General features: G+C 37.5%; 1 protein-coding gene across 9 annotated transcripts in view; it reads left to right on the top strand.

The window, feature by feature from the left end:
- Positions 1 to 27,403, top strand: part of CAMK2D (calcium/calmodulin dependent protein kinase II delta) — a 323,725-nt gene that overhangs the window by 90,310 nt on the left and 206,012 nt on the right. For all 9 annotated transcript variants that reach the window (XM_008072334.2, XM_008072337.2, XM_008072331.2 and 6 more), the window contains exon 3: positions 24,869 to 24,928. In XM_008072334.2, the coding sequence (XP_008070525.1) occupies positions 24,869 to 24,928 (60 nt within the window). The remainder of the gene's footprint in view (positions 1 to 24,868; positions 24,929 to 27,403) is intronic.

Here is a 27,403-nt window from a genome sequence, read left to right as displayed (position 1 = left end):
TTCCTTATATGTTAACCTGTTTTTGTGCTTTTTTTCTTCAGTCATCATTTTTTGGGTGTAGGACCAATTTGAGAGACTGAAAATGGTTATAAATCCATCTTAACCTTTTAAACAAGAAGCAATAATGATGTGTCCTAGGTCACTGGAAGATGGAAGGCAAAGGTGAGATGAATTTGAGAGAGATTGTAGGGTCAAAAAGTCGACAATTCTGTTGCATATGTAGATGAAGGGAAGCAAGGAGGTGAAAGTGAGGGAGCAAGTTGGAGCAGCAGAATTGGAAGAGAATGAATTGAGTTCTGTGGAGAGTGCTTCTGAGGTGCTTTGTGGGACAGCTATCTGGAAATGGACCTCTGGCAACTGAAAATGTTTAGAAATCAGAACAGATGTCAGGCTAGAGACACAAGTTGTAGAAACGTGTACCTGGAGATAAAATTGTGTAAATAGATGCAGGTTACTATATCATTTCTAATGTCAAGTATATATATAGCAGAAAGCATGTCATTTAAATGGAAAATGGTGGAAAGATATTTTATTCTCACATATTTAAAGATTGGGCATAGTTAGAAAGGAGAATGCACATTCCTTCCTCCTAAAGCTTATAAGCCCTTTTGAATGAGGTAAGTAACCAGATGAAATTCTGAGAACATACCTCCTTGTGAAGGATGCATGTTTGGCAGATATGCAATGTAAAGGTGAGATCCATTAGTTTGCCTCATGCTGCTTTCAGATTGCAAGCGTTTTGGACTGCTTTGCAATAGACATAGTTTTGATAGATTACATTGGAATGCAGAATTTTCTAGAAGTCTTTTTCAAATTTAGCAACTATAGGAAATAGGTAATTTTTTGGTAATTAAGAGAATTAAATCTTTTCCTTTGCTGACCCTGATCCACCAAATGACTGTTTTATTTGTGTGTGTATGTGTGTTTTATTTCGTAAATATAATCATTATTTTGTTATAGTGCTTTAGAAGTTTTAATTCACATATCATTTTGTAATAGAGAGCCATCTGAAAATTGCAGTGTTTATGTGAGCTTCTCTGTGAGATTGAACCAACAAGGGATGTAGATAACAGAGTGCCTGATGGTTTAATATTTCATCTTAAGGACAAGGAGAGCATAAAAATAGCCCATTTGTATTTGGCTGCTTTTGTGTTACTGATAAGAACAGTCAGAAGCTACCCATTTTCAGCTGGTGGTTAGGTGTCCAAGGAATTCTTGAGTTTCTTATTTCTTACAAAGCATATGCCAGATAAAAAGCTTTAGAGACTGAAGTTTTCCTTGTTTGACCATAAGCAAATTTGCTTTCTTATAAGCAAACTGTTTTATTACCCTTTGTCTGACTTTATTGTTGATTCTGAGTTGAAGGACTATGTCCACTGGCCCATTTCAGTCACTAGTGCTCCTAATAAAGGGATGAACAGATTTTTAGGATATCAGCTTTTTTTTTTTTAATGCAAGTTGGCTAAACTATTTGAATTGGATTTTATTGATAACCTGGCTTGCCCTTAGGAAGATGGTTTGTAACCATAGACCCCCCGCAAAATGACTTTTAAGGCTAATTGATGTTTTGTCAATTAAAAAACATCCCAGTACACAATCCATGCATGTAACAAAATTGAACATGTACCTCATAAATTTGTACAAGTAAAAAAAAAAGAAAGTCCTATCACCCACTTTATTGCTAGGGTTTTTCTGTCATTGATTGTAACTTAGTAATGATGTGAAACAGAATACCAGAATATATAAAATGTTTATTACATGCTCCAAAATATATTTTCCTCCACTTCAGTTACATGTGGCTAAAAATCTAAAGGGGGCTGTTAGATTTTCTCTCAAACGGAGAATGGGAGAGAAGGTTAAAATTTCCTGTACTTAGGTTAGGAAAGGTCAAAACCAGTACAAATCAGTATAAACTCAAAGAAGCGAATGCATGTGGTCCTACATTCCCAAGTGAATTTTGTAAACATTTTAATATAAATATTATATATACACACACACATATATTCTCTTCTGTGTTTTGGCATTCATTCATTATTCATTAATTAAATTTATATTTTTAGTTGCCAATATTCACAGAAATAATGAGGAAATATTAGTTAAATGTTTATACTCATTTATATATACACCATATATTCCCTTCTGGGGAAACTTCTATCCATTAATCTGGAGTTTTATATTGTGAGGATTTTTTTGTTGTTGTTCCCTTTCTCTTATTTTTTTTGTTTGTTGGTTTGGTTGGTTTTTGTTTTGAGTCAGAGTCTTACTATGTCTCCCAGGCTGGAGTGCAGTGGCACACTTTTTACAGCCACCGCAGCCTTGACTTGCTGGGCTCAGGTGATCCTACTGCCTCAGCCTTCCAAGTAGCTGGAACTACAGGCATGTGCCACCATGCCCAGCTAATTTTTCTTGATTTATTGTAGAGATGAGGTCTTACCAAGTTGCCCAGCCTGGTCTTGAACCCCTGGGCTCAGGCAGTCCTCTCACTTTGGCCTCCCAAAGTGCTGGGATTACAGGCGTGAGTCATAGCACTGGACCATGTTATTTTTTTCTTAAATTTATAATCATTATTTGAGCAATTTGGTGTGTGTGTGTGCAGATCCCTATATTGTAAACAAGAAAGACACTTAATAAATTTGTATTAAAATTCTTGAAAGTTGGCATAAAACCTCACACTAACCAATAAGGAAAAGAATGATTCTCTTATTGAGAATCGGGGCTAGAATCTTTTTCTCAATGGTCATATTCAAAATATATCTAGAGCGTTGTAGGACTCCAGATGCTTGAGTTGTGACTCAGAATTTTAACAGATTTAATATCCAAAATTTCTAATTTCTTTTAAATTAAATAAAGTGATTCCAGAAGTAAACTGTGTGCTTCCTTCTTAAATTTTAAGGTAAATGCATAGATGTAATAAAAATGATCTCATAAGAAGATACTAAAGAACTGTTAGAATCATTATGGCAATTAGAAGGATAGATTGAGATTTTGACAATTTATTGTTAGCAAAAAGGAGAAGTAAAACTTTTTTACTTTACTTTTGTAACAAAATACCTGAGAACATAGGTGTGTCTGTACTTTTTCAGATACATAAGCACCATATGCTGCTTATGATAATTTTATAGAAAAATTAGAAAATTTACAGAGACTGACACTGTTAAGGTGTACAACAGTACACCTTTCTATGTAGATAAGCTACAATTATTTGAACTTTATTTGAAAATACCTTGAGAAATTATTTCCTTTTCTTTCAAGATAAAAATTAATTTAAATTTTAGTAACAAAGTGTTGCTTAGCAAGTGCACCTTGGTGTTTTGGCATTCATTCATTCATTATTCATTTATTAAATTTATATTTTTAGTTGCCAATATTCACAGAAATAAATGAGGAAATATTAGTTAAATGTTTATACTCATTAACAAAGATAACCATTGTTTATTCTAGTAAACAAACGTTTTTCTTGACTATATTGACATAAAATTAAAATGTCTCTACTTAGTACTTTTGCAATATTACCTAATTTAGTTTATTTTCTTCAATTTTTCATAATTTATGGACTCAGTTTACTATTCTTCATGGGCTCTTGAGATTCCTGTTCAAAGTCTGACATGTAAGTTATATGTATCTGGTCAAATGATATAAGGTAGTATCAAGGATTCTTCCAGGTGATAGGGGTGTCAAAAGATCATTTAGAGGATACCAGGAGAAAAGTTAAAATGCCATTTGGAAAGGCGGGTTGATTTGGAGACTTTCTCCTATCATTGGTTTGCTCTCTCTGGGTACCGTCTACAGAGAATAAGCAAGAGGAAGGAACTTTCCTCAGCCTCTTTTGTCTTAGAGGCCTGTCTGGTAAATTGCTTCCAGCTCTCCGAGAGGTGAGGAAGCACAGGCCTGTACTCTCAGGGAGTCACTACATCCAGCAGGACAGTGGAAGGCCACTGCTTCTTTCACTGCTGTAGCACATTATTTGAAATTGACCTCAAGACTTGGATTTGCTCAGTTTATTTTTAGAAGTAATGACAGTATAGCACTTTGAGGCCTGGATGTTATTTCTAGACTGAAGAGTAATATTATTTTTCTGAGAAATAGAATTTCAAGCTTTTAAATGGACATTTTGGTAAAGATTTCTGAAGCTTTTCCAGTAACAGACTTTCTGGGCAGAAGGGGGGATGGGAAGCAGTGTGCTTCCTCTATTCCTGTTGACCTGAGTGTCTGGCGGTATTATTAGACGGGTTCACAGAGCGGGTACATAATCTTCCTCTTTCTTTATTCTGAAAGAGACTTCTTTTACACAGAGAAGAAAAAAATCTGTGATTTTCAGTCATCTACCTTCCAACTTACTAACTTTCAGATTATAGTTATACATACAGTGCCTACAAGGTTGTCTATAGGGAGTATATTTGTTTACAACTTGTCACCTAACATATCAGTTTCTCTAAAACATTTGGACACACACATACACACACACATCTGACTTTTTATGTATATCTATTTTGGATTATGTGTTAGTTTATATGATACATGGCTATTCAATATGGTCATCTCTACAGAAAAATGCACTTAGAGATCCATTTAGTTTTTACATGTATAATTTTCATTAACCTCCTAATTGACATCCCTTTCTGTGGTCTTTCATCCTCTGGTTCCATATTTCACGTTCCTCCTTCCCTCTCTCCCTCCTTCTCTCCTTCCTTCCCTCCATCTCTCGTGCCTTTCTTTTTTTTTTTTTTTTTGAGTTGGAGTCTCACTCTGTGCCCAGGCTGGAGTGCAGTGGAACGCTCATGGCCACCCCAGCATCGACCTGCCGGACTACGGTGATCCTTCTGCCTCAGCCTTCCAAGTAGCTGGAACTACAGGCATATGCTACCATGCCTGGCTAGGTATTTTTAAAATTTATTGTAGAGATGAGGTCTCGCCAAGTTGCCTGGGTTGGTCCCAAACCCACGGGCTCAGACAATCCACTCACCTCGGCCTCCCAAAGTGCTGGAATTATAGGCTAAGCCACTGAACTGAGCCCAGTCTTTTTTTTTTTCTTTTGGACAGGATCTTGTTTTGTTTCCCAGGCTGGAGTGTAGTGGCATAATCATAGCTCACTGTAACCTCAAACTCCAGGGTTCAAGTGATCTTCCTGCTACAGCCTCCTGAGTAAGTAGGAGTACAGGTATGCAGTACCTGGCTAATTAAAAAAAAAATTGTAGAGAAAGAGTCTTTCTATGATGCCCAGAGGTCATCAACTCTATTTTTCTAAAACAGCATTGGTAGCTAGCACTTCTGTATTGCTTCCTATATGCCACCACATGTTGTTCTGACTTTTTATGTATAAATCTCTCAAGAACTCCATGAAGTGTAGATACTGTTAATGTCCTCGTTTTATAGTGAAGAAACTGGCAAAGAGAGGTCAAGGGGCTTGCCCCAAGTCGCAAACTTTCTAATGGTGGTCACAATGCTCTTAACATCTGTACACTTTACTCTATTTTACTGCCTTGTAAACAAAATCAGGTGACCGCACCCCTCTGATTAAAACCCACATTTTCTGCAGCAGTAAGTTCTCACTTCTTAACATAGGACTAATTTGTCAGCTTTTTATGTTTCACTCACAATCAAGGTCGTTGTGCACAGGCAAGTACATCAGACTATTTGCTATTCTATAAACCTTCCAAATATTTTTCTGAATCTGTGATGTTAATCATGCTATCTATACCTTTTGTCTAACATTTACTTCATTTTTGTCTAACTGGAAAACCCTTAATTTATTCTTCATAGCCCAGATCAAATTACCTCTTTTATGTATTGTAGTAAAATTGTATATTCACTCCTCTATGTTCCCACAAAACTCTGTTTTGGTGCTTCTTTCATTGTATGGTAGTGTTTATTTATCTGTTTTTGTTCCTTCTTGGCCTGTAAGTCTTCTTGAGATCAGAGATCTTTGCCTCATGTTTGTATCCTCAGCACACCTAGCAGAGTACCTGATTCTTAGGTGGCACTTAAATATCGTCAGTATTTGAGTTCAATGTTGAATCAGTTTGTATCTTAGAATTGCAAGAAGGTGGAGGCAACCAAAATCTGGCTACAAATTCCTGTTTATAAGAAAAAATGTCATGGGACTTTAACTGGGAGTGCCACATCCCCTGTGCCAATTTCATTCAACTCTCTAGTAACCAGATTTAGCTCTCAGTCATGCTCTATACCCTTGCTGCTGCTCTGTGGTGTCCTGTCTGGTTTTTAGTCACAGTTTCCTGTGCAGGTGGTGGAGGATTTTGAAATGCCTGAAACTGAACCATGACACCCACTTGAAATTGTCTCTTTTGTCTGTGTGTGATAAGAGGTGGGTGGGGAAAAGTTAGTGCACTTAGCCCATTACTTGGAGTTGAGATCACCCACTTAAATGTAATAAATGGGGTAAAAAAACGCTATTAGTTGTGTTTAAAATATTTTGCTCCTCAGACTTTTGTTCACTATTCACTTTAATTTAGAAAGGCAGTTTCCAGATGTTGGATGAGCATTGGCTAATTACTCAATACCTCCTTTTATTCCGTTTTCTGGATTATAGACCATATGATTCAAGTGTATTTAGGGTAACCAGCAGATGATTGAACATGGTGAAACTAAGAGCCTTTTATTTCTCTAAGTAAATCAGAAAGTTCAGATTATAGAGCCACATGTACTTCAGTCCTTCATTGATCCTGCAAAACGTTGATGACTCATTTTTATTTTAATTGAAGAATGTTTGAATTAAGATACTTGCCCAGAGTAGTAATAGTAGAGGAATACTTTTCTCGTGTTTGGTGAAATAAATACAAAGATGATATGATTCTTAATTTTAAATAAGATAAATACCAAAGTAAAGGTTTTGCATGATTTCTGCAAAATAGAAGATAGAGTGATGGAGATTATTTGAGGATTCTAGGCATTTGATTTGGAATACAGGAGAAAAAAGGTGGAAAGAAGACACACATGGCCTTCTCAGAATTACATAATTGCATAATTTTCTTCAGTACTGAATTAGAAGTTGAAGTCTGAATGACGCTGAAATAAATTAAGCATTCAAACTACAATGTCTAGTTAAACTCAAACACCTCATAATTTTGAAAATGTGAAAAATGGTAAATTATAATCTGAAATTTAGAAAAGTTATTGAAACTACAATTTTTAATTCAATTTCTAAAAATTGGAATGTGTATTTTCTCATATATCTTTCTGATTTTTTTTTTTTTTTTTAAGTTGGAGTTTCACTCCGTCGACCAGACTGGAGTGCAGTGGCCACTCCCAGCCACCGCAGCCTCTACCCACTGGGCTCTGGCGATCCTTCTGCCTCAGCCTTTCGAGTAGCCGGAATTACAGGCTCATGCTACCACACCTGGCTGATTTTTTATTTATTGTAGAGATGAGGTCTCGCTGCCCAGGCGGGTCTCGAACCCATGGGCTCAGGCAATCCACTCACCTCAGCCTCCCAAAGGCGCGGGATTACAGGCTGAGCCACTGAGCCCGGCTTATCTTTCTGATTTTAAAGTAGTTTGTGTTTGGAAATTCTTTTTTTTTTGAGTTGGAGTCTCACTGTGTCGCCCAGACTGGAGTACAGTGGCACGCTCCCGGCCACCGCAGCTTCGACCTGCAAGGTTCCAGCAATCCTTCCGCCTCAGCCTTCCAAGTAGCTGGAACTATGGGCGTGCGCTACCACACATGTCTAATTTTTTGATTTATTGTAGAGATGAGGTCTCACCAGGTTGTCCAGGCGGGTCTTGAACCCGCGGGTTCAGGCAATCCACTCACCTCAGCCTCCCAAAGTGCGGGATTACAGGCTGAGCCACCGAGCTCGGCCAGGAAATTATTTTTTATAAAGCAAATGCATTAAACCAAAATATTCCTGTTACTCATATCAAAGCAGTGAAAACATTTAGCTATTATTCTGAGATACAAAGTTTCACATAGTAATCCAATTTAATTCTTGCAGTTACCCTGTAAAGCATTTTCAACTTTCATTATGTAAACATGGAAAAGGAAGCTCAACAACTGCCCCAGAAACGATGAGGCAGAGAAGGATTCAAACTGAAGTCCACTGCTCCTGTATCCCCTGCTTTTTCTAGCATATTACTGTGTAGTCAATTTCAGTTCTGAGTATCAATATCCTGTAGGCTAGGAAAACCAGGATACTGAAATTATAAAACTAATCAAGTAACATACTAGAACTGGAAAAGGTTTTTTTAAAGAAATTAAGTATGTCGTCTGGCATATTTTATTTATTTATTTATTTATTTATTTATTTTTTGGAGTTGGAGTTTCACTCTGTCGCCCAGACTGGAGTGCAGTGGCCGCTCTCGGCCACTGCAACCTCGACTTGCTGGGCTCCAGCGCTCCTTCCGCCTCAGCCTTCCGAGTAGCCGGAATTACAGGCGTGTGCTACCACGCCCGGCTGATTTTTTGATTTATTGTAGAGACCCACCTCGCTGCCCGGGTGGGTCTCGAACCCACGGGCTCAGGCAATCCACTCACCTCAGCCTCCCAAAGGCGTGGGATTACAGGCTGAGCCACCGAGCCGTCTTCTGGCATATTTTAAACAAAAGTTATGTAAATAAAATATTTATTCACATTTGAGTTGTCATTAAAATCTCAATAGAGGATTTGATTAAATGGTGTTAATCAGGTATCTATCCCTGATTTTTGCTCCTCAGTTTATGATCACTTATTTCTATTGCATGGAATGAATTCAGAGTAAAATTTGAGGTGAGATTTTTGTTACTCAAAACAATCTTAAAGTTTTCTGTGGTTAGTGAATGTTTTCCTGAGATTGCCATCTCATGCACTATCATTGAAGAATATGCAATGTATCCCATTTTTCATTTTTTATACAGAAGTATTATATATAATAGATGGTGAGGAGGAATGGAGAGAAATATGGTTTAAATGTAGCCAGCAATAAAATGGGATATTTGCTTCAATATTACAGTCAACAAGGAGCTCCGTAATACTTAGATCTTCTACTTCCTTAATTTAATGAATGATTATAGGAAAGTTACAGAAATCCCATTGTACTTCATTCTTTCTAATGCTTAATTTAGGGTAATGCTCTTTGCGACCTAGCTGTCTCACAGGGAGATGGTGAAGATTAATTAGTCCATGCTAGCCAAGATCCCAGTGCTACCCCAGAGAGAGATGTTCCATAAATCAGACCTATCAGTAAGAGGCCTTCATTTGTCTCCAGTTCTTGCACAGGATGGTGCCATCACTCTATACCCTAATGAGAGTCATTCACATTCAGGCCAAGGACAGGTTTTTCTATGACACAGAGAGCCTTTTTCCTCTAGTCTATGTGACTGGGCAGTTTTCCCCTCTATGCCTCAGTATTTTCATCTACCAAAGCAGCAGTCTGTAGCCAGGTAATTCTTAAGGAGAACTTACCCTAGAGTTTATCTTATATCTTTTTTCTTCTCATGTCCCAGTCAGCTTCTGGAACCTATTAAACTATTTCTTTAAGCTGATGTCCTATTAAAGAACTGTGACAGACATGGATATAGGCCACTCAGATCCCCCTCCAAGGAGGGTAGGCAACTTCAGCGGTAAAGAGCTAGCCCTTCCGAGACCATCTGTCTCTCATGGCAGCTGATATCTGTAACCAAGTTGAGAGCCTAACACTGAATTACTCTGATGGGCAGCATTTGCTCCATGGCACTCCACTGTGATGAGACATTGTTGAGTTTGCCTTACCGTTCAGTTTCTTATGCTACCTGACCTTCCTCCCTTCTTTTACAGATTTACTGATAAAATCTTACAAATGTTCCCTAATATCTTGTACCCTACATGCTCTCTCAGCATCTGTTTCTAAGGAACCTGACCAATGATGAGAACTTAAATAATATGAAAAAGTAGACTTCTAGAAAGGAAATCCTTAATCCATAAATGAATGGACTTCTTTATATTAGTCTTGTTTCATATTTTGTAGTTCACTAACTTGAAAATAATATCTTCATATTAAAACAAACCATGCTCAAAAAGGAAAAGTTCAGTCACTTTAGGGAGGTGCTCTTTAGCTGGTCTTCAAATAAGTCATTGCGAGAGGCCTTCCTTCCTTGTATTTATTTATTTCTTCTTTTTTTTAATACTTTCCTAAATGATTTAGATTTGGTTATCTAGACAAAACTAGTAAGTATGACAGCTGCTATGAAGCTATATGCTGAGAAAATTAGATTTTATGTTGTAATGAAGGGTATTTCCTTGTTTGCACCTTAATTTCCAGTTTATACTTTGCACTGAAAGTGAAGGATATACAGCATATTTCAAAGAGATTTGGCTTAAAGTTATTTTATATTTTGAAATGAGAGTTGTCAAAACTCAATTTAGCTTTTTTTATATTTAATTTACCCCGACCCATGGCTAAAATATGATTTAGTATTTCTCTGTTTTCTTTTTCATGTCATTATTGGGTTTTTTAAATCAGAGCAGAAAAGCAGAGACTAGGGAATATATGACTAAAATGTTGGTGGACATCTAGGGAAGAATTAAGAAAGAAAAGAAAATGGGCTAGAGAGAGGCAAGCATTTAAAAAACAACCACATTTTTCAGTAGAGAACAGGATAGGGGTCCAAATTTTGACAAGGGTGTATTAGTAAACCTAAACTGCTTTTGACTTTACCCACTGTTTATTTATGGTGTGGTCATAAAGTAAATTATATCTGTTACAACAAACCTTTGAAAGTTTAATTAGTTTTTTAGCATTTACAGCCTTTCATGATTCCTCATTCGTTTTTTCACCTATTCATTCATTCATCTTAACATATTTTGCAGCTCTTAATGATTTTGCTGCCCCAGAACCCCAGAGCAGCATTATGTGAATAGAATGCATTCTAGGGATAAAATAAAAGTAAGGCATAGTACACAGTGTGTTATTCTTAATACATAAAGTATAAAAACAAGCTAAATCTCTGCTCTTAGAAATCAGGATAGTTGTTACTCTGGTGTGGGAAGAAGGGACTGGGAAAAAGAGGGGCTTCTGGTTGCTGGTAATGTTCTGTTTCTTGATCTGCGTGCTTGTTACAAGGGTGCGTTCATTTTGTGAAAGATCATTGTACAATACTTATGACATATGCAATTTTCTGTTTGTATTTTGTACTTAAATACATATTCCAAAAAAAAAATTGGGCTAGGAAAATGCCCTTGGGCTAGATGTACCTCATCTCTCCCTAGATTTTTAAGAATCACAGAACCTCAGCTAGATAGGAGGTTTAAGTTCTCGTGTTCTATAGCACTATAGAGTAACTATAGTTAATAACTTACTGTATGTTTCAAATTGCTAGAAAAGAGGATTCTCAATGTTCCTAACACAAAAAAGTGATAAATATTTGAGGTGATGAATATGCTCATTAATTCAATTTGATAATTAAACATTGTATACACGTATTAAATATCACTTGGAACCCCATAATACGTACAATTATTACATCAGTTAAAATACAAAGCTGAAACAAAGAATCACAGAATCACAGAAATGGAAAAGGTTTTAGTTTAGCCTACTGATGTCATAAAGAGGACTAGATGCCTCAAGGGCTCTGGGTCTTGCGGGTCTCCTATGGCACTATGATTTCATTCTGTACAGCTAAAGAGACTGATGGTCGGTGAGGTCAGGAAAGTTGCCCAGGGTCCGCCCAGAGCCTTCTGAAGAGCTCTCTCATCCACCTGCCCTGCTGCTCATGTGGCTCAGTCAGTCTCACCAAACTTCTTCTTCACAGGACTTCATTAAAAAGAGAGTATAAGTTAACAAAATTTATAAGGATTTCTAATGATAATGCATATAAAAAAGTTTTTTTTTTTTTATTTAGCCCTTAGGTAACCTGATTTTTAGTTTACCAGAACCATTAAATTATAAAATAACGCAATAAAATTATAATATATATTTTATATAATAAAATTCTATTAATATAAGAAATTATAGGCCGGACTCGGTGGCTCAGTCTGAAATCCCAGCACTTTGGGAGGCCGAGGCGAGCGGATTGCCTGAGTCCCCGAGTTCAAGACCAGCCCCAGAAACTTGGCGAGACCTCGTCTCTACAATAAATAAAAAATTAGTCGGGCATGGCAACATGTGCCTGTAGTTCTAGCTACTTGGGACTGAGGTGGAAGGATGACCGGAGCCCAGCAGTCAACACTGGGGTAGCCGTGAGCATGTGTGCCACTGTACTCCAGCCTGAGCAATGGAGTAAGACTGCCCAGCAGGTCGACACTGGGGTAGCTGTGAGTGTGTGTGCCGCTGTACTCTAGCCTGGGCAATGGAGTGAGACTCCAACTGGAAAAAAAAAGAAAAGAAATTATCAAATAATATAATAAAATTATAACATATTCCAGTTTTTTGAAATGCTACCATAGCTTTAAAATCTTTACTTCTGTGACAGTTATTCTATCAAGTAGCTATTTAAAAAACAGTTTTGATTGATCTCTTAAGCTTTATTAAGATACTACTAGATACTTTTCTATACATATTTTCCACTTAACACTAGCATGATATCCCTATCAGATTTTTATATGTTCTACTACCACAAAAAGCTACTTTTTTCTCTGTATACATGGAACTATTTTTACTCAACTGATTTCTTTCCTTAATTCAAGGCCTATACTTCAGACTTTTTCACACACACACACACACACAATTTTAGCCTTCTGATAATCTAATGGGTAATCCTATTTTTTGTCAATCCAATAAACATTGACTTTTTCACAGTCTGCTCAATTTTTATCCAGTGGCCAGTGTTGGTATGGGGTCTTCTTATTCAGATGACACTCCCCTGTCTTAACTCATAGCAGCCTCTAGATTGATTGGCCAGATAGTCTGTCTGAAGGAAGTAAGACAAGTAAGTTCCCTGAAGAATGAAGTAAGTCAAGTTGCATCAGGACTAGTCTTCATTCTATTACTTCCACTCTCCTGTTTGTATCATCGTCTGTTTTTTTTAAATAAATTCATTTAATAAATATTTAGTGAATATTTGCTATGTGCCATGTACTGTCTTAGGCACTGGTATAAAATGGTCAACAAAACAGTCAACACAGATCCTGCTGTCCTGGGCCTTAACTTTATTGCAGAGTCAGACCATTAAAAAACATTTAAAACTGAATAGAAATCACAAATGTGGCAAGTACTATAAAAAGCCAAATTTGTGCTGTGTATGAAAGCCAATAATATGGGATTTAACTGTGTTGGGCTTTCTTGAAGAAAAGATATTTGTATTAGGATATAAAGAATGAACAGATAAAAATCAGACAGAAGAGTGATGTGTATTTCAGCAGTGGGGACAGCATTCATAAAGGTTCTGAAGTAGTCAAATACACAGTAGAGAGGAACAAGGCAGAATTTTAACCCTTCAGCGTTTCTTTCTGGCTAAGCCGGAGAATTAAGTTGACATAAAACAAATCAGTAGGAAGAAAGCATACAGTTTTATTTAATGCAACTTTTACACTGCATGGGAGCCCTCATGAAGACAAAAAGAAGCTGTTAGAGTAAATCACTTATATACTGAATTGGACAAGGAATATGTGAAAAAGCAACTAAATTACGTGGGAGGCTTAAGAGACAATTACTTTAGCAAGGTCTGTACGGAATTCTCTTGGGCTCAACTTTCCGTCCTTGAAAAGAATGTTGCTTTCATTCTAGTATAGGGAGGGCACCTTTTACATTTCCTACTTTTAAGAAACAGAAGGAAGGTCAGAATGATCTTGCACCTGCTGTTTTTCAAGTGCCTTTAATTCAAGTTAGTCAATATGCTGGAGTGGCATATTTTCAACTCCTTAAAAGGCATATTTGAGCCACTCAAAGAAGGCCAGTATGGCTAGGGAAAAAAGTGCATACGGATGTAAATAACAAAGAGGACTTGTAGATTGGGAAAAGTGGAGAAGTCAGTGGACTGCTGGTCCTGATGGTTTGAAAAAAAGTCATTCTAGGAGACATTGAACAATTTGGAAAGTGAGCAGTTGGTGGTCAGAGACTAGGATTTTTAACTTCCTGATGCCAGAGGAGGATGACCGAGTTTTAAAGAATGACTGTGAGAGTAGTGATTGAAATGGGGTGGAAGTAAAGATTACTGGAGACATGGAGGTCAAGGAGATGAAAAACTGAGTGTTGGACCAGCTAGCTCTGTGTTTGTTGAAGTATCCCAGCATGGTGGCAGTCTTTCAGTGAAGACTGGCTAGATACCAAGTCTTTAATAATAAAGCCATTGAACGAGGAGGGGGATGGAGAATCACCTAGGGTGCCAATAAGCATTTCATAAGATTTGAATGGTTTGTTATGATAGAAATAAAGTTTCTGGATTTTCCTTGTTATATTTTCTAATTGAATTTTGGACATCATACAGAGTTATAAAAATCCGAACTAAAGGAATCTTCCCATTTGAGTTGTAGTTTCCAACATGACAGGAATTGTGTCTTAATCACCTGTATAGAGCCTGTCCAGAACTTCTTGGCTTTCCCAAAGGCAAGTGGTAGACGATGAATAAAGCATAGTGATAAATTGTGAATGAAGTCAACAGCACAGTTCTTTTAGATGGAGGGTGCCATTGTTTTTATTTTCATAAAAGTCTGCAATTTTTTAAACTTTATTTGGAATTTTAACTCTGTGACTAAAGTTATCTTAGCATATGCATTCTTTACATAGCAGTCTCATGTTTTGCTTTTTTCCAAAGTGAGCCTTTTAGTCAGATTAATTAATTTCCCTCTAATTCTATGGGAACTTGAGGAGCCAATTAGTTAGATCCTTTGGACAGAAACTGCACTGAGGGACATGCTCTGATAAGATGGGCATGCACTGGGAAAGGGTCTTCCCATGCCCACTCCCCCATTCATGTTGGTACACTTTTATCATTCTTCATTCACTTATCTGACCAGCGAGCAACCTCTGTGTACTAAGTAATTACCCAAGGGATCTAGCCAATTTATGAAAGTGGATAAGTTAGTATTTTAAAGTCAAAAACAATATGCTATGTATATGCCCAGGAAAAGACATCCGTCAAAATGTAAGTGGTGGTATATCTAAGTAGTGGAGTTTTACATCACATTTATTTATTTTAGCTGACACACATATATATTAAGATAGAATCTATTCTTCTTACAGTAAGACTTTCTAAAAATAATATCAAAATGAAAGGAGAAGGTAAAACAAAGGTGGAGACAAATAAGTCAGGAATTAGGCTATGTGAAGAGCAAAAGAGATTTACTGTATAGGAAATAGGTGAGTTGTCCAAGATGGAATATGTAGGTGTGGATATTAGCAGTACGCTCCATTCAACCGCAAGAAGTGAAGGCAGAGGTCTCTCTTCAGAGGCTTCTGGTCACATTCCTTTATTTTCAGGTCACTAGGCAGAATTCACAGAGTCTCAAGTTTTAAGGAGTTTCACCTTAGTGCTGCTAGTGTTTTATTCCCTAGGAAGAGGTAACCATTTATTTATTTTAATCGTGACACACAAAAATTCAGTAAGCTCCTGTGACTCCCTTGCTTCCTTTCCAGCTTTTAGGAAGCCTTATTTTATCTCTGATAATTTCTGTGAATTAACACAAACCAGAAATTATTTTCAGTGTCACTCTGCCGACTCAACAGGTGGGTAGTGAGTCTGTTAATTTCGTGTGGGAATGGAAATTAACTGTCCAGCCCAGGGCAGGCTTTTGCTGACTTTAAAGCTAGCCACGCAGAGGCGCCTTCCTCTTTCAGAGTTTAGAAGGAGCCACAGTCAATTTAGGTGGTATTTAATGTGTTTCCCTGTAAACTGTGGGCATCAAGGCAGGCAGGGTTTGCTTTAGTTCTGACCCAATTGGAATGCCATGGCAATGCCAAATGTATGTCCCAGATGATGCAGCACTTATTGAGGCAGAGCATTCTAGGTAAAAGGTAGAGATTTATTCTCAATGAATGATGTAGGAAGGCGTCTGGAATGATGATGAGTTAAGAATGTCACTCCTTTGCCGGGCTCGGTGGCTCAGCCTGTAATCCCGCGCCTTTGGGAGGCTGGGGTGAGTGGATTGCCTGAGCCCGTGGGTTCGAGACCCGCCTGGGCAGCGAGACCTCATCTCTACAATAAATCAAAAAATCAGCTGGGCATGGTAGCACGCGCCTGTAATTCCGGCTACTCGGAAGGCTGAGGCGGAAGGATCGCCGGAGCCCAGCAGGTCGAGGCTGCGGTGGCCGGGAGCGGCCACTGCACTCCAGTCTGGGTGACAGAGTGAGACTCCAACTCAAAAAAAAAAAGAATGTCACTCCCTTCAGTCTGGGGAATTTTATCCTGCATTTCAGATACATTATAATTTTAATAACAGAATGAATAAGATGATACACTCCTAAAGTGTAAGTTATCTAGACAAATTTTAGGTGATTGGAAAGTATGCAAGCATATTTAACCAACGCTCTAGTATAGTCTACCTAGACTATTCTTCCTAGCTCTGCTTCCAAAGGGACACGGACAAGGAACTCTAAAAACAGAGGGATGATGTGAAGGAAATAGTATTTAGTAAATTTTAATTCTAGATGGCTACATATTTGTTAAAGAAAATATTTATATTTGTTAAAGAAAATATTTGTTAAAGAAAATATTAATATATTATTATATTAAAATGCTGTAATCAGAATACTAACTAACTATCTAGCTTTAATGGAGTGCAACTGGGAACTACCATATTCCTTGTCAGCTTCGGACCCACGGCAAAAAGATACATATATACATCTGCCCTTTATGAAGTCTTAGGTAGCTCTTGGAACTTTGCAATTCCTTTCAGTCACAAGAAGAGTTTCATTTCAGAAATTTAGAAGTCCTGACCTGTGTAATGTCATTGAAAACTTCTCCCCTCAGGTCAGGCCTGTTTCAGGCTTGACAGCCTCTTTAGACTGTCAAGGAGGTGGGTGGTAATGACATTTTTGTCACCTAACTTTCTCTCCCATTCACTGGCTACCCGTGGGCCCTCAGGGCAGAGCTATAAAGGAGCTGGGCAAGTCTGACTAAACTGGTGCAATTCTAATCTGCACTCTAGTTCCCTGTCCTAGAACGGGAAATGAGTAGGAAATGAGTGACGTTGTCACATTAGCAGACGGATAGACACAAAGGCAGGCAGAGGCACTCTTGTGAGAGGAAGATGGCAACACCATCACAGAGGCTGAGAACTGAGGAGGGCTGGCTAATGTCAAGTAGTGCTACAAGGAGGGAAAGCAGTGTTTCCTACTTCCTTCCTTCCACTATCTTCTAGAGGAACTCTTATAGTCCAGCAACAGTCTTTTCAACACCAGGTATCCTGAGATATACCCTGTTGCTCCAACTTCTCCCAAGGGGTAAAATCTTAGTTCAAATTCCCCTTAGGCTATCACCTAGAACTAGTGGATTACTGAGGGGCTCTCCTAAGACTTCGATTAGGTTCTAACAGTATTCTCATCACCTCAGTAGCTATGTAGATATTTTATATGATCAGACAGTAAATAAACATTTATGTAAAAATATTTTGTATAGGCTGGGCCTGGTGGCTCAAGCCTGTAATCCCAGCACTTTGGGAGGCCTAGACGAGAGGATTGCCTGAGCTCAGGGTTTCAAGCCTGGGCAACTTGGTGAGACCTTGTCTCTACAATAAATCAAAAACTAAACCGGATGTGGCATCATACACCTGTAGTTCCAGCTACTTGGAAGGCTGAGTCAGAAAGGTCGCCTGCAGTTCGTGGCTGAGGTGGCCATGAGTGTGTCACTGCACTCCAACCTAGGCAACAGAGTGAGACTCCAACTTAAAAAAAAAAAAAAACTTTTTGTGCACTATTGTTCATAATTTTAAAAGGTCTACAAGTTGTATCCTCACTTAAATTACGACTGAACCAAAACCTTAAGATATAGATTTTGTTTTACAGTCTCATAATTTTGTTAAAGTATTTTTGTAACTCTGAATGAATGTCATTATTCTGGTAGAAGAAGGAAAATATTTCTCCTACAGGACTGCACAATAATGATGCCATCAAATATTATTATCCTTTACAGTTCTGGGAAAGAGAATAAATATATTATCCAGTAGCTTTCTCTAAACAATTTTATATGATAAATTATTTTTCGGAACAGATATGTTTTGGATATGTGAAATGAATTAATAAAATAATATAGTAAGTTTTATATAAAGCTGGTCAATTTAATTTGTTTACAAATTTTACACTCCGACAAATAAGTTTTTCCTGAATTCTTGTTTATTTTTGAAACATTTAGGGTATACTATAACACTGAATAACTGCCAGTTTTAATGCCTGTTATCTGCCCCTGAAACTGTTTTATGTATTGGAGATATTCGCAGAAGTAGGAGCTGACAGCAGAAGCTTGTAAAGAAATAGTAAAAGTATCCTAAACATATGCAACAATACACAACTTAAAATACTTTAGGTCCATTTTGTTTGATCTCCCCCCTTCTGAGGATGAATAGCTAGCCAGGTTTCTTCTAAGAGGGGAAGGGTAGTGTCTTTTGCTTGAGACTGTAGTTTCTTGGAAATAGGACAAATGCGAAACAATTGAAAATCCAGTTGGGCTGGTTGTAGTAAAGAAACCAGAGCGGCAGGATTAACCTGCCCTCAAAAACAGAGAAATCTGAGGCATTGATCTAAAACTGAAGCATAAGGCCAAGGAAGGCAAGAACCAAGGAGATAAGAATGGCGAACGCAGTGGCTTAAGCCAATAAGCTGAAAGGTCAGCAGGACAAAAATTAGTGGTACTAGATTTTAAACACCTCATTTTCATGGGTTTGAGGGAGAACTCCTCCATAATTTTGATGTAAGATTATTTTAGAAGTGGGATTCTCTTTGTGGAGGAAGCTTTCAGAGTCCAACCTGCTTGACTATGGCAAACCTAAGCCGTCCTTAGGTTTTATGTTTATATTTGTATGTGCGTGTGTTGAGGGAAGTGGGGTAACTGACCAATTATGGCAGAAAATTAAACTCCTCCCACTGCCCAAACCCCTCTCTTGGCATTTGGTAGGTGGGGCAGGGACCTGTAGGTCTTTAGACCTCTGTAGGCTTCCCTGGATTATAGCTGAGTAATAACTAATGCTAATAATTATGACCCTGTGGTGTCAAGAAAGATTAAGTTATTTTATATGTCATCCATTTAAGAAAGTAATGGCTGTTAGATTTCCCCCAACCAGGTTAACATTTTAATGCTTGGATATTTAGGGGACATTTATTTTGAAATTTGTTTACTGACAAAACTTGTTCTCTGATATTGCCAGACAGGTAAATTGTTGCTTTGTGTAACTTTAGTGATCCTGCCGTGTGAAAGTGAAACAAGGCTAGCACATTAATTTGCACTTATGATCAGAGTTACTATTTTGCATAAAGATTAAAATTTGGTTTGGAACAGAAGTGAAGGATTTATTTCATTAGGTCTGAATTCACATTTTTCACTGCATTTGAAATAAAATATTTTGTAAGTTAAAAAAAAGTATTTTAACTGGGAAGAAATAACAACATTTCACCCAAATTTTCAGGAAATGTTTTCCCAGACGTCTCTGAACTGAGTAATATTATTCCCCACTGATTTTATGTCAAAACTGGATGATAAAATATTTTCCTTAAAACTTTGTTTAAATGGCAGGTCTTCAATCATATATTGCTAACAGCATGTACCTTATAATACCTGACAAGATTGCAGCCTGAAAGGTTATATTTTTATTCACATAATAGTATGAATTTGAACTTCAAAGAAAGAATAAAGCCAAACTATTATAGTTCAAGTACTTGAATAAATATTAAATGATAATTGAAGCAGATTCTACAATAGCTTCAGGGCCTGTGGATAAAAGAAAATCTTCAAATGGTGCCCAACATTATTATGAATGTCTTATCTTTTATAATCTATTGTTGCCTCTTGCCATTGTAGTTGTGAGAACTTGGAATGCTGACGCAGGGTGTATGATTTCTGTTGCTAACTCAATTAAAAGTAAAGGAAACTTTAAATGTAAAACTAATTCATGTTCTTAGCTGGATAAATACAGATATTTGATTTTTGGTAATACTGTAACAAGTACTTAAACTCCACTCCTCACCTACCTACTCTAAAAGAAAACTTGTGAACTTGATGTTGAAGGTGAAGCGTACCAGGTGATGTGCATTTCCATCATTGTCTAGCTTTAATGAAAACCAGAATTTAGGTATGTCATTGTGTTTGGAATGTCAAAACATGCCCCAGTTGGAGAGTGCAGAATGTCTGTGATTCATAAGAGATCACTAAGTTACATAATTATATGGAAGAAAAAGTAAATTAAGCTGCTTGTCAGAGAGAAAGTTTATCAGACTATAGTAAAGTCTATTGTGACAGAAAAGATGCCCCAGTAATGCTTGCCTGGTGTTCATGCCCTTGTACGCTGAAATTGGGCCACCCTAGTTTCTTGCTTCTAACCAATCAAATACAGCAAACATTATGAGATGTCACTTCTGTGATGAGGCTAGATAAGATGTTATTGAACAAATGGGCTAACTACCCAACGTGCATAGAAACCAATACAGTGGTATCAGCTTTTGCGAAAAGAAAGGCTTTATTGAGAAGCTGCCATCAAAGAGACGGGAGATGCATCTCAAATGTGTCTCCCCAGTTTGGGGTCTAGGGCAAGTTGTAACAGGTCAGAGAGCAAAGAAAAGGAATTAGAAATGTAGACTTGGCAGGGTATGATTTGAAGGCTTCAAATTTGACTATTTATGGTGGAATATATTGAAGTGAATTTTAGTCCTAGATCTTTCTGTCCAACAAATCTTTTGCTTCTGAAAGACTTCCAGCATTCAAGTTCTGATTGTGTCCCTGTCTGATTGGTATCTCGGGGAGGAATTGTTGGTTCCAGGTGTTGTTAGAGATCAAAGCTCTTTTTGTTGTGCATTCCTGGGCTACATGCCTTGCAATTTGGGCTCTGTTAAACCTGCAGGGTAACTTGACATTCTCTTATCAAAAAAGTAGGCCCAGTTTGGGCTGGTCCTGTGGCTACAAAGATAGTGACTTTCTCTTGCTTTCCATACCCTTTCCTTTGTTGGCTTTAATGAAACAAGTTGCCAAGTTGGCACATACAAGAACCGTGGGCAGCTTCCAGCCATCTGCCCACTAGGAACTGAGACCGTCAGCTCGACAATCCTTGAGGACCTAAGTACTGCCAACAAGCATGCAAGCTTAGAAGCAGAGCCTCCCCAGTTAAGACTTTAGATAAAACTCCAGCCATAACTGACACCTTGATTGCAGCCCTGTGAGAGATTCTAAAGCAAAGGGCTAGGTTGAGCTGTACCCAGGCTGCTGACCCATAGAGCTGTGAGATTATAAATGTGTGTTGTTTTAAGCTTCTAAGTTTGTGATATTTGATATATAGTAATAGAAGACTATTAGGTATATTAGGTATATAAACAAATAGTATATATAGGTAATATAAACCATTAGTTATAAACATAGGTATATTAGTTTGCTAGGGCTACCACAACAAAGTTTAAATAACAGAAATTTATTTTCTTACAATTCTAGAGGCTAAAGGGCTTCTGAGGCTTCTCTCTTTGAACTGTAGATGTCTGTCTTCTCCCTGTGTTTCCTCTGTGCATGTTGGTGAAATAGTTTTTTCACATTACGGGAGGGACCTAAAAAAGAGAATAAATTTTTGAAGCATGGGCCCCTTATAGTACAAGGTTCCCCCACCAGTTAAGTATTCTAGGAACCTATCAGCATCCAGTGTACTAGCTTGTGTTGTTGTGAGTGGCCACCTTCGGCTTCAGGGAATTTTTTGTTGTTGTTGAGAGTCTTTCGACACATCTGCCCATTTCATGATGGATGATTAATGAGTGCACCTGCCCACACCATGCTCAGTGTTCAGCAGTTCTTCACCAAAAATGGCATGACCCCTATGCCCCACCCTCCCTGTTCTCCCAGTCTCTTCCAAGCAACTTTCTTTTGTCTCCCTGGATGAAAAAGCCTTCAAAGGGACATGTTTTGCTGATGTGGAAGAAATGAAACAAAAAAGGAAAGAAGCAGTCAAAGGCCTCAAAAGTAACAAGTTTCAAACCTGTTTTGAGTGTGGCAGGATGTGGCAAATGCTCAAATATATTTCTTGTATGATTGAGTGAATACACCCAGAAACACATGTAGCTGGTCCGGGATCAGCAGTTGGTCTTATGGCAATCACCTGGAATAACCCCCAGCGGCAGGAGGAGGGGTTGCTAGCAGTTAAAGGTATTTCCTTTTGAAAGGCAAGTTGCAACTTTAAAGACCGCCAGGTTTTGTTTAAGAAAGGTCAAATGGCCCAGAGACTGGCCATTTCATGGAAATGGAAAAGAGTCTTATCTAAAAACCCCCCTTTTGAAGTTGACTGTTTACAAGCCTGCAGTTCCTAGAAACCATTTGTTCTTTGAAAAATCTGATTTTGCTGAGTATAACCTTGTAAAGTTCCAAAGGAAGTATGTAATAACTCAACACGACCCCCTCCCTTACCTAAATAAGGGTATAAGACCCCACTTCTCCTGTTCTGGGGTGCTCGATTTGGACCCTTGGGCCCGCTGGAATGGTCATGATCTCTCTATTTTTCCTGCTACATGAGCAGTGGAAAAAGTCTGATAGATGCACTGCATTAAATGAGTACTTGAAGGTGACTGAAGCTTAAACATGAAAGAATAAATACACAACTTTTTATAAATAAATTATGGGGTTTTTTGGGTTCCCCCCCACCGTATTGGGTTAGAATCCACATTAATGACATCATTTTAACTCAATAACCTCTTTAAACATTCCATTGCTAAAAACAGTCACATTTGTAGTCAGGGAGTTAGGATGACTTAAACATATGAATTTTGCTGTGAAACAGTTCAGCCCATAACAATAGGCTATATAAAATTCTATAATTATGTATGTTACCATAGCAAAAACCCTGTAGAATTTATTGTTTGTAGTGGTTTTGGCTTCTTTGTTTTTTGTTATTTTAATATGATTATATAGTTTCAGGTGATTTACATAGATATCACATGGTTTGCCACATATATTTACATACCTTTGTATCCACAGCAAAACTATAATCCCCATAAGCATAAGTCTTTCATGATATGCTTTCCATATAACACTTTATAGTATTTGTTTAAGGTAATGGTGTTAGATGCATTTTCAGTGGTTTAGCTTTTGGTGTTTACTTGTAAAGTGTTAAATAAGAATATTCTAGCAGTAGCTTGTTTTCAGAATAAGAACCTGTTAAAAAGATAGGAGATTTGAAGAATTTGCATTTACGCAAAGTAGGTATAGTTTTAGATAGTGGTAAGGTCAAAAAATATTCATCTTTATATTTGGCAATCCAGATATAATGGATACACTTTTAGACCCTCTCCAAGGCTATGCTGATTTATTAAGACTCTGTTATTAATACTTTGAGCTACTAATAACACTAAATGTGTTTAATATTTTCCTAAATTGCCAAAAAAATTATTGTATACAATTGTTCTTTATAACATATACCAGTGGTTCTCAGAGTATGGTCTACAGGTTCAGAGAGTCCCTGAAACTCTTAGGGAATCTTTGAGGTCATAACTATTTTAAAATAAAACTAAGACATCATTTGCCTTAAAAAAATTATTTTGAAATTTATATACATGTTGACATGTGTTGCATTACAAATAGCAAAACAAATACTGGGTAAAATTGCTAGAGTCCTTTGTATGAATCAAGGCAGTAGTGTTCAACTGCTATTAGTCTTTATATTTTAAAATAGGGATAACAGCTGGGCACTGTGGCTCATGCCTGTATTACCAGCACAAACAATAAACATACAAGGGAAGCAGAGGCAAGGGAATTGCCTGAGCCCAGGGGTTCGAGACCAGCCTTGGCAACTTGGCAAGACCTTGTCTTACAATGAATAAAAAAATTAACCGAGTGTGGTGGTGCATACCTATAGTTCCAGCTACTTGTAAGGCTGAGGTGGAAGGATCACCTGAACCGCGCAGGTTAAGGCTGCAGTGACCATGAGCATGCCACTGCACTCCATCCTGGGCAACAGAGTGAGACGCCAACTCAAGAAATAAAAATAAATAAATAAATAAAATGGGGTAACAATATTGCCTATCTCAGAGGATTGTTGTAATGTTTAAATAATATGTTCTGTGTAAAGACTCTCCACTAATGACCATTGCTAGTTCTATCATCAACATGTGTTTCTGCTGTGTTCTTGTCCCTCTCTGTTATCTATTTTGTGCTTTGGTGAATGATTTGGTTATAATTATATGTATATGTACCACCACGTAGAAAATTATCAAAGTAGTTCTTAAAATGCAGGTTTACAGTGGTTCATCCTTTAAATAAATGCTTAAGGAAACATAGAAAGGTGAAGATGAGCAAGCAACCAGGGATTTTGGGAGATCCTTGGTATTAGGGAGAGCATCAGATAGCTAGGAAGTTGGACCAACAATTGTATGAAGAGTAGTTGACAGAACATATGACTGAACAGGGAATACTTCTCTGTTAGAGATAAACTAAAATTACCCTATTTACCATTGACTCTATTGGCAATTCAATTCCAGATGTACACCCTGTGGTCTACATGGGTATGTGTATGTTTGATTACTTATGTTGTAGCAATATGTATTTAAGTCAAAGGTAAGAAAGAATAGTATTGTTTTGTGCTTTTTCTGCCATTTCTTCCAGCCTGACCTAAATTCAGCTCTATCAAGCATTAAGCCAAAATAAAATAAATAATAAAATAAAATAAATTAAATTAAGAAAATTAGATTGTTGAATTGTATGCTGTTCACTGAATTCCAAATTTATATGATCACTATTTAAAAACAAATCAAAGGATAAGTAAATGATAAGTCTTTATGTCATTTTGGTATGCTGTTTATTGTGTTATTCTTTTTTGCTTTATTGTTATTTATTTGTCTGTTTTTTTTTTAATATAGATCATCAGAAACTGGAAAGGGAAGCTAGAATCTGCCGTCTTTTGAAGCACCCCAATATTGGTGAGGAAATGTGTTCAATGTTAATTCAAAATTTTATGTTTTATATATATATATTGCACTACAACAAAAATGTTAATTTGATAATTTAGAATATCTATAACTATTAACAAATAGGTTCCTAACTTCTGGTCTTGGGTATATTTGGTTCTTTAAAGTTTCTTTTTGTATGTTTATTGTTTGTTGTAATCGTTGAAGTAGGAATGGAAAAATATTAAACTAATCTTAATTTGTAGAAATTAATAAAGATTGTATGTTAACTAATTAATAGTGCATTTTTTCATGTTGTGCTAAAAGTAGACAGCACACCAATCACTGGGAAAAGAGAAAAATTTAAATAATAAATTAAATTTAGGTAACACCTGGTTAGATTATATTAGCTTTATTTTAGCCACATATTTTGGAGTCTGTTATATTGAGTCTGATGTCCTCTCTAGACTCATGTAAAATGAAAATAATAATCCTTTTCCTAATTTAGAGAATAGTTGTGATGATAAAAATGAAGTATGCCTAAAAATTATGTTGAAAAGATATGTAAATATATTTTTCAAAAGGTAACAATTTTATATAAACTACACTTTAAAAAATAATATAAGGTTTGCCAGGCTAGGCAGCTCAGCCTGTAATCCCATCACTTTGGGAGACTGAGGCAAGATTACCAGAGTTTGGGGTTTCAAGACCAGCGTGGGCAACTTGGTGAGACCTAATCTCTACAATAAATTACATAAGACTAGCCAGGCATTTATGTATCTATAGTTCCAGCTACTTGGAACTATAGATACATAAATACTATAGTTCTATACATACTATAGTTCTATAGTACCTGCTACTTGGAAGGCTGAGGTGGAAGGATCACTTAAGCTCAGCAGATCAAGGCTGTGGTGGCTGTGAGCGTGCCACTGCACTCCACCTGGGTGACTAGAGTGAGACTCCAACTAAAAAAATAAATAAAAATAATATAAGTTACCAGTAGCTTAGTGCTTTTATGTGTCTTTAAGAATTTGTTGACCAGGCACAGTGGCACAGCCTGTAATCCCAGCACTTTGGGAGGCTGAGGCGAGAGGATTACCTGAACCTAGGGGTTGAAGATCAGCCTGGGCAACTTGGTGAGACCTCGTCTCTACAGTAAATCACAAAAACTAGCCAGGCATGGTGGCATACGTCTGTAGTTCCAAATACTTGGAAGGCTGAGAAGGAAGGTTCACCAGAATCCAACAGGTCGAGGCTGCGGTAGCCATGAGCATGCCACTACTCTTCGGCCTGAGCGATAAGAATGAGACTCCAACTCAAAAAAAAAAAAAAAAAAAAAAATAGAAAAAAGAATTTTTCAATTGCTGTTGCTAGAGTATGGAGAAACAGAACTTACGTCATTACTTTAGTCAGCTAAATTACTTTTCACCTATCCTTTAAAAAGTGTACCTTATATTCAATTATTTCATTTCAGAAATTAGTAAAATGGTTTATCACTGATAAATCATATTATCACTGATGAACTGTAAAATTTTAAAAATGATGAATTTGAGAAACAGAAGAAACAAACACAGGAAAAAGAGGAAAAAAGTGTCAGCTAGACTTTGACAATAGTTTTGATTACTTTGGACAGATATTACCATCCCAACTCTTTCAATTTTATTGTCAACATAAGTATTTCTGATTTAGAAGTAGAGAGAAACCGGGCTCGGTGGCTCAGCCTGTAATCCCGCGCCTTGGGAGGCTGAGGTGAGTGGATTGCCTGAGCCCACGGGTTCGAGACCCGCCTGTACAACTGGGTGAGACCTCATCTCTACAATAAATCAAAAAATTAGCTGGGTGTGGTAGTGAACACTTGTAATTCCAGCTACCTGGAAGACTGAGGCGAAAGGATCGCCGGAGCCCAGCAGGTCGAGGCTGCGGTGGCTCGGAGCGGCCACTGCACTCTAGTCTGGGCGACAGAGTGAGACTCCAACTCAAAAAAAAAAAACCCAAACAAAAAACAAAACAAAACAAAAAAGAAGTAGAGAGAAAGGGGGTAGTTAATGTAGACTTTGCAAAATCTTTCACTGAGAAGTTTGTAGGTCTTTTATTTTTATGTGTAGGAGCATTCGATTTCTATTCCTGCCTTGAAGTTTTCAGTATCCTGCATTTAGTCGCTACATTTTAGATATCTTAGGACCTTAAGTGAATGAATAGACACTGTGGAGTAAATCTGAAGTATTAGCATACTGACAGCTATCTAAATGGTTTTTTTTTTTATTTGAAGAGAGAACAAAAAAGCTCTGAGATGTAAATCTCCTTAAAAGTGTTTAGTCGAGCCGGGCTAGGTGGCTCAGCCTGTAATCCCAACACTTTGAAGAGGCTGAGGTGAGTGGATTGCCTGAGCCCGCGAGTTCGAAACCCGCCTGGGCAACTTGGCGAGACCTCATCTCTATGATAAATCAAAAATTAGCCGGGCGTGGTAGCGTGCCTGTAGTTCCAGCTACTTGGAAGGATGAGGCGGAA

This window comes from Carlito syrichta, unplaced genomic scaffold, assembly GCF_000164805.1.
Source record: "Carlito syrichta isolate Samal-C Ts95f unplaced genomic scaffold, Tarsius_syrichta-2.0.1 Scaffold315125, whole genome shotgun sequence".
In the NCBI taxonomy this organism is placed as follows: Eukaryota; Metazoa; Chordata; class Mammalia; order Primates; family Tarsiidae; genus Carlito; species Carlito syrichta.
The sequence above is the reverse complement of the archived record's forward strand: the minus strand, read 5'-3'. Positions and strand labels throughout refer to the sequence as shown.